The 690-nt window shown below is 71.4% G+C and overlaps 1 protein-coding gene across 1 annotated transcript; it reads left to right on the forward strand.

Annotated features, from left to right (window-relative positions):
• Positions 1-6: 6 nt before the first annotated feature.
• LOC105854099 (arylsulfatase A-like) lies at positions 7-452 on the forward strand. Its single transcript, XM_012730065.1, has 2 exons — positions 7-200; positions 266-452. Exons 1-2 carry the CDS (start codon positions 147-149, stop codon positions 437-439), a joined length of 228 nt encoding a protein of 75 aa, XP_012585519.1. The 5' UTR covers positions 7-146; the 3' UTR covers positions 440-452.
• The last annotated feature ends 238 nt before the right edge of the window (positions 453-690 follow it).

The following is a 690-nucleotide window of genomic DNA, read 5'->3' on the forward strand; positions in this document are numbered from 1 at the left end:
CCTGCTTCCCGCCGGCCACGCCCTGCGAGGGCGGCTGCGACCAGGGCCTGGTGCCCATCCCGCTGCTGGCCAACCTGACCGTGCTGGCGCAGCCGCCCTGGCTGCCGGGGCTGGAGGCCCGCTACGTGGCCTTCGCCCGCGACCTCATGGCCGACGCCCAGCGCCAGGGCCGGCCGTTCTTCCTCTACTACGCCTCCCATGTGAGTGGCCCTGCCCCGCGCCCAGGCCCGGCCCTGCCGGCGCTGACCGCCGTCTCTGCCCCCAGCACACCCACTACCCGCAGTTCAGCGGGCAGACCTTCGTGGGGCGCTCCGGCCGGGGGCCCTTTGGCGACTCCCTGATGGAGCTGGACGCGGCTGTGGGGGCCCTGATGACGGCTGTGGGGGACCTGGGGCTGCTCGGGGAGACGCTGGTCATCTTCACGGCAGACAACGGGTAGGCGGGAGCCCGGCCCGAGCAGGCTGGGCAGGGTGTTGCAGGGCGCCGGCCGAGTTTCCCGCACGCTGTGCGCCGAGCCCCGGGCCCTCCTCGCAAAGGAGGGAGAGGCGGTCGCTTTCCAGAACTTAAAAAGAAGAAAGAGCCCGCTCAGAAGCGCACTTTCCCCTCCAGAAGACTGAGAACGGGCGATGGCCTGGTTGGGGTGCGTGGGTCGCCTGCGCCCTGCCTTCGCGGGCAGCTTCTGCACATAGG

Source organism: Condylura cristata, unplaced genomic scaffold (genome assembly GCF_000260355.1).
Source record: "Condylura cristata isolate star-nosed mole 26May11 unplaced genomic scaffold, ConCri1.0 scaffold00026, whole genome shotgun sequence".
Taxonomy (NCBI): domain Eukaryota; kingdom Metazoa; phylum Chordata; class Mammalia; order Eulipotyphla; family Talpidae; genus Condylura; species Condylura cristata.